Raw genomic sequence first — 5,681 nt, forward strand, 5'->3', positions numbered from 1 at the left:
TCCATACAATCAAAGTTCCACTAGTCCTTCTCCCTTAGTATTTAAAAATTTTTAAATTACCCTTCTATCCAATAATCTTCGTCTACCCTAATTGGTTGTTCCCCATAACTCATGCTCTCAACCCTTCCTACCCCCTTACCAAAATAACCCTTCCTACCCCCACCCCCTCTCCTCTCTAGCCCCCTCCTTCAACTCACCCTGACCCGCCACCACCCCCCATGCCCCACTACAGCTTCCCTATCTCGACCTCTTGATCCCCCACCCGATTCCAAGTTCTTTTCTTCTTCTCTAAAGGTGAGAAGAAAAGCGAAGAGCACGCCACTAGTACTGAACACTCGTTGCAACCCGTAGACGAGATTTTAAGAGGTTCTGGCTCACCCTATATATACTCAAGTCTCCAATCTTGGACTTCTTGTCTAACTCTCCCTTACAAGAATAATTCCACATGTTCCATCTCTCCTAATATTTTAGAATTCTCAAATTACCCTTCTACCCAGGAATCCCCATCTACCCTAACCGATTGCCCCCATCGTCCCTCCTAATATACATGAAGATAGCTTCACAGTGCTAGTGTTGTGCTGCCTTTTGCCCATAATAATAATAAATGTTGGAGATCACTATCAAGTCCTACGGTTGTTGCGTCAGCACGGATCAACTATGGGAGGCACACAACCATCCAACCAAGGAGCCAATGTGGTCTTTTTGCCTATGTGTGTCCTGGAGGAGGGACACATGACCGGGTAGAGATATTTTTCTTAATAATAATAATAATAATAAAAGAAAAAAAAGAAAAAGAAAAAGAAAAAAAAACACGAAAAAGGAAATCATCATGAGAAACTCAAAAGATTGTATTTGTAACCAAAAGAAAAGGAAGGGGAAAATTACTAAGAAGAAAGAGGAAACACAAAAATGGTTTCTCCACACTCGTGTAGTTATATAAATGTCATACTCCATCGTCGTAAGGGAACGTAGTAGAGTCGAGCCATTCATCACCTGCGATTAATTGGGAGACGGTGAAGTTGGAGGCTTGGTCGTAATCCATGATGTGATAGCCAGGCCAGGTGACCCGGTTGTCGACCACAGAGCCGGGCCCACTGTTATCGTACTCACCATAGTACAGAGTGTCCAAACCCAACTGACCTGACCACTCTGTCCAACCGGCTGGGTCGATGAGATCGTCGATGTAAGACTCTAGATAGACAGTGGTGGAGTAGATCTTCCAAGGCCTTCCAAGGTAGCTCTTAATTACAGTGTTGAAGGTGGCGTTGTTGAAGTTATACAAGTCGTCAGAGGCTACAATGGTGCAATTCTGGATGGAGATGCCGGTGTTCTCGTCCGGGTCGTCTCTGGACTGGGCCGTAATGACGTTGAATTGGCCGGGCATGGGCAGTCTAGCGATGAGAGTAGATGCCTGGAACACAACAGCTGCGTTCCCGAAGATGAAATCCACAGTCCCTGATATGTCACAATCTCTGTAGAATTGGCGAAACGAATGCACGTACAGAGTATCCTGGTACCCATTGATGATGCACCTGTAGACTGCAGTGAGGTCCGCGTTCACTCGCAGAGCTACTGCTTGATGTTTTTCTGGTCCAGCCGTGTTCTCAAAGCTTATGTCGCGTGCCAAGAACCCATCGCCAGAGACCGCTGGATTGGAATATAATATTATATCTTACGTTAGATCAATCATCAACTATTTTATACCTCAAACCTTAAAAGGACCCCTTGAGAATGAGACGGAGGCCATCAATTAAGAAAAAATCAAGAAAAGAGAAGAAAAGAAAAAAAAATCAGAAAAAAAAAAAAATCAGAAAAGAAAAGAAATGAGAAGAAAATAAAAAAACGTTTGTATATTTGGCTATCATTAGGAGAAAAGAAAAATTTTTGTATTTTCTCGTGTTTTTTTGACAAGATTTTTTTTTTATAAAAAAGAAACTTCACCATTTTTAAGGTGAATTTTTAAATTCAAAAAATAATCTACTTTGGTTTATGACATGCTAAGTATAATGAGAATTTCTTACACGAAGAAAATAGTATAATTTTTTTGATTTTTCTGGTCTCGACTATCAAACACAGCTTCAATCGATCCTAACACTAGAGTTTCAGAATTTGTTGCTTAGTGAAAGAAGTCGAACACTTCAATCATGGCTGTTGAATACATCAAGACTTTGTTTGATAGTTAAGGGAAAAAAAGAAATTAAAAGGAAAAAGAATCTAGAAAAGAGAAAAAAAAAATAATAGAAAAAAATATATATTTAGCAAAACGAGAAGATTTTTTTTTAAATAAAAAAAACTTTATCAATTTTTAAGGTGAATTTTGAAATTCAAAAAATAAATTTTTTTTTTAAGACATGGTAGGCAAAAAAAAATTTAATCAAGAAAAAAGTATAATTTTTTTTCTTCAATATTTTTATTTATTTATTATTATTATTTTTTCACATAAGTAAATCCAATTGATTTCTGTACCAACTGAGTAGTAGGTGCGCCATGGTCGGGGCTCTGTCAGCACAGATGGATTGCAAGTTCCCATGTACCCAATTCCCAAAAAGTGAGGTATTGTATGGCTGCTTTTGGGTAAAGTTAAAAGCAGAAACAGAATTTAGATAACCCAGCCAGATGATCAAGTTGAATTTAGGGGTGTGTTAGGTAGCTAAAAAAAGAAAAGAAAAAGAAAATACATATTCGTATGTCTTTATGTAGGAGAAGATTTTCTTTTTTAAATTCAAAATTTTTCTTTAGGATTATAAAATTTTCTTTTGTTCCCAAAAAATTTCTTATAAAAAACATAAGAAAATATGAAAAAATATGAAAACATAATAAGACAAAAAATAAATGATTGTACAATGATTTCCTATGTATCTATCTCTCTCTTAAAATTCAAAATTTTAAAATTTTTTTTTTCTTTTGTTAACCAAACATACATACTCTTTTTATTTTCTCACAATTTTTTCTCTTTTTTTTTCTAGATTTTTTTTTCTTTTCTTCTCTTAACTACCAAACACAGCCTAAGATTTGGTAGGTTACTGTTTTGGATGACTTAACATTGCTGCAGGAGTTTATGGTACAGAAGAGGATTTGGTAACCACGTAATCAAGTTCAGATAAAGGTATGCACTACTCCTCTGGTTATGCGGTTCTTCGGAGTAAAACTAGCTAGGATTAGTTATTGAGATATCGATTGATATACATACAATTTTGTAATGCATGCATATTATCTCTAGGAAAAATAAAAGTAGAAAGGCCCAGCCATGAGGAGAAGTAAATAAAGGAAAGAATAACGGATTCTGCTCCATCCAGAATCAGTTGATGCAATCCTGGTACCAATCAGGGAAATGAAATCTCAAGGATAGGAGTGGAGAAATTCATCCAAAGTAGATTTTTTCAAATCTACTCCTGGGATTCTATTTTCTTGGTTGCTATCATGGGGTTGTAGCTTGCAACTACTTGACAGCAACCTAAGCAATAACAGAATTTTCGACTGGTTGGACCTATTACTATCACCATAATCACATGAATCCTAACGCATGGATGCACATCCCATATCACCCCAGTCATGACATAACTTGCCCTTGATCTGATCCACAAATAGAATCCAACACAGACTTTTATTGTGTGGATCAAAATCAAGAATGATTCTCCTACTTATTCCGAAAATAACAAGAGTGGTGCCTACTGAGTAGTGAATTAAGTGAGTGATCTTTAATTATCAGAAAAAAAAAAAAAAACTAATGAGTATTCTTAGTGTGAATGGATAAATTCACGTTCGAGAATGTTTTTGTACGTCCTTGGCCTATGAATTCTAAATCCACCAAATCATTCTCATACATTCTCGTACGTAAACCTAATCCGCTTCCATTGTATGTACCACACTGCCAGCAACTCACCAAGTGTAGCAGATCTGAAAGTAGTCCATCCATCGCCCACGCTTCTGCTAGCGGTAACCAGAGTGACATCAGCCCCGTCTCCCAAGAGGACAATGTTAGGCTTATAGCTGGGAATCACGACGTTTTCTTTATATACCCCTTTCCTCACGTAGATGGTTGTCCTGTCGTCGTAGCTGTTGTTTGGTGCGAAGTTTATGGCGTCCGTGATGGTCGTGAAGTTTCCCGTCCCGTCCACAGCCACCGTCAGCACAGCACCAGCATTGTACTGATCATGATCATCCTCCAATTTCATTAATATCCTCCGATCCCTCCTCTTCAACCACGGAGGAAAACCCATCAGACGCCGCCCACCACCACCACCACCACCACCACCACCGTCTTCTTCTTCTTGATGTGGGCGCTGTACCTCTGACATTATTGACAGCGAATTGCTGACGTCCTTGTAGGCACTGACTAGTGCATTCACCAGGACCGGTTTGAATGGGCCCGTTGCAGATTCAAGGCCCTCCAAGCACGTGTTCTTGTTCGTGACAGCCGCACTCAGGTACGCCTTGACGTCCGACACCATGTGGCCGGAATTCTTTGACGACGACGTCTGAATCCGTGACAAGCATCTCTGCAGCGTAGAGACAGTGATTTGGTGTAGTTCCTTGCAGTCTTGGATGGCTCCCCTTTGTTTCTCCACTATCATTACCCCCTTCAATTTCTCGGCTTCCAGGATGAGATCCGTCAGCTTCCCTACCTCCTTAGCTGCAATATTTAGAGATTGAAGGGCGAAATCGATGATGGTTGTTGGGTTGATGTTTATTGAAATGGAGAGCTTCATTGAATTATAACAGACATCTGGGTATGGCGTTGATTTGCATACAAATCTTACAGATTCGACTTCAGCTTGAGCTGGACTTATACTTAGCCAAGAAGACGAAGCTGGAGAAGAAGAGTTGAGAGCAGCCACCCATGCGATTGCTGAGAGTAGTACAAGTGTTTTAACCAGCAGGGAAGAAGCCATTGAGTGAGTGATGCTGTTAGGACAGTAGGTGCAGTGAGTAGGAAGCTCTGATCGATGCGGAAGAAACCCTTTTGATGGATGTCCTTATAAATGAATCAGATCTTTTGGGGGAAACTTAACATCCACAGATTTCTTGTACCCATTAAAAAAAAAAAACTATGGATTTCACTATAATGTCTCTCGAAAAAATGAATACAACAAAATTAATTAATAATACATGGACCTAACCTTTACTTTATTATTACTATTTTATAAGAAGAAGATAAAAAAAAAGCGAGTTCTCGATCGGTGGTTTTTATCGGTTTTGTGGCTTTTGAGTTTTATCGGGAGATGGGGACTTTTGTTAAGATTTAGAATTGAGTTTACGTGTTGGCAGTCACTTTACAGAAAGAGTCCATGAACCTTTTCTTTTCTCAGGTGAAGACGACTCCGACAAAAAGAGAGAGAGAGAGAGAGAGGGGGATGGGGACAATTCCGATTTCGAAGTAAATCATATGCAAGAATTTGGCTCGGCACTTAAGCGTTTGGTAGGTAGTTGTAAACAACTGATTAAATATCAACTGTTGATCTGATTTTAAATAAATCTTAATCGTTAAATTATCATCAATGCACCAACCGGTTACTCACTGTCGGTGAAGGCTCAGAAGTCTTCTCCCTCTCCGCCTCCCCATCTCCTTCTCCAACTGTTGCTCCAACCTCGTCCCAGCATTCACCCCAACCGTCTCTCAATCCGCGGCAACCACCCATCTCTCCGGCGAGAGCGCAAGTGGTAGGAGAATACTGAGATAC

At 39.5% G+C, this 5,681-nt stretch overlaps 1 protein-coding gene across 1 annotated transcript; it reads right to left on the bottom strand.

Annotated features, from left to right (window-relative positions):
- Positions 1–827: 827 nt before the first annotated feature.
- LOC122083515 (probable pectinesterase/pectinesterase inhibitor 12) lies at positions 828–5,036 on the bottom strand. The gene is made up of 2 exons (XM_042651352.1): positions 3,884–5,036; positions 828–1,647 (listed from the first exon to the last, which is right to left on the bottom strand). The coding sequence occupies exons 1-2, from the start codon at positions 4,890–4,892 to the stop codon at positions 944–946; spliced, it is 1,713 nt and encodes a 570-aa protein (XP_042507286.1). The 5' UTR covers positions 4,893–5,036; the 3' UTR covers positions 828–943.
- Positions 5,037–5,681: the final 645 nt, after the last annotated feature.

This window comes from Macadamia integrifolia, chromosome 7, assembly GCF_013358625.1.
Source record: "Macadamia integrifolia cultivar HAES 741 chromosome 7, SCU_Mint_v3, whole genome shotgun sequence".
Taxonomy (NCBI): Eukaryota; Viridiplantae; Streptophyta; class Magnoliopsida; order Proteales; family Proteaceae; genus Macadamia; species Macadamia integrifolia.

What these genes read in the sequence shown, in the direction of transcription:
- LOC122083515 (XM_042651352.1), bottom strand. Translation starts at nt 4,892, where the DNA reads ATGGCTTCTTCCCTGCTGGTTAAAACACTTGTACTACTCTCAGCAATC. An exon ending in TTTCAGATCTGCTACACTTG is followed by an intron (nt 1,648 to 3,883) that starts GTGAGTTGCTGG and finishes ATTCCAATCCAG; the next exon opens with CGGTCTCTGGCGATGGGTTC.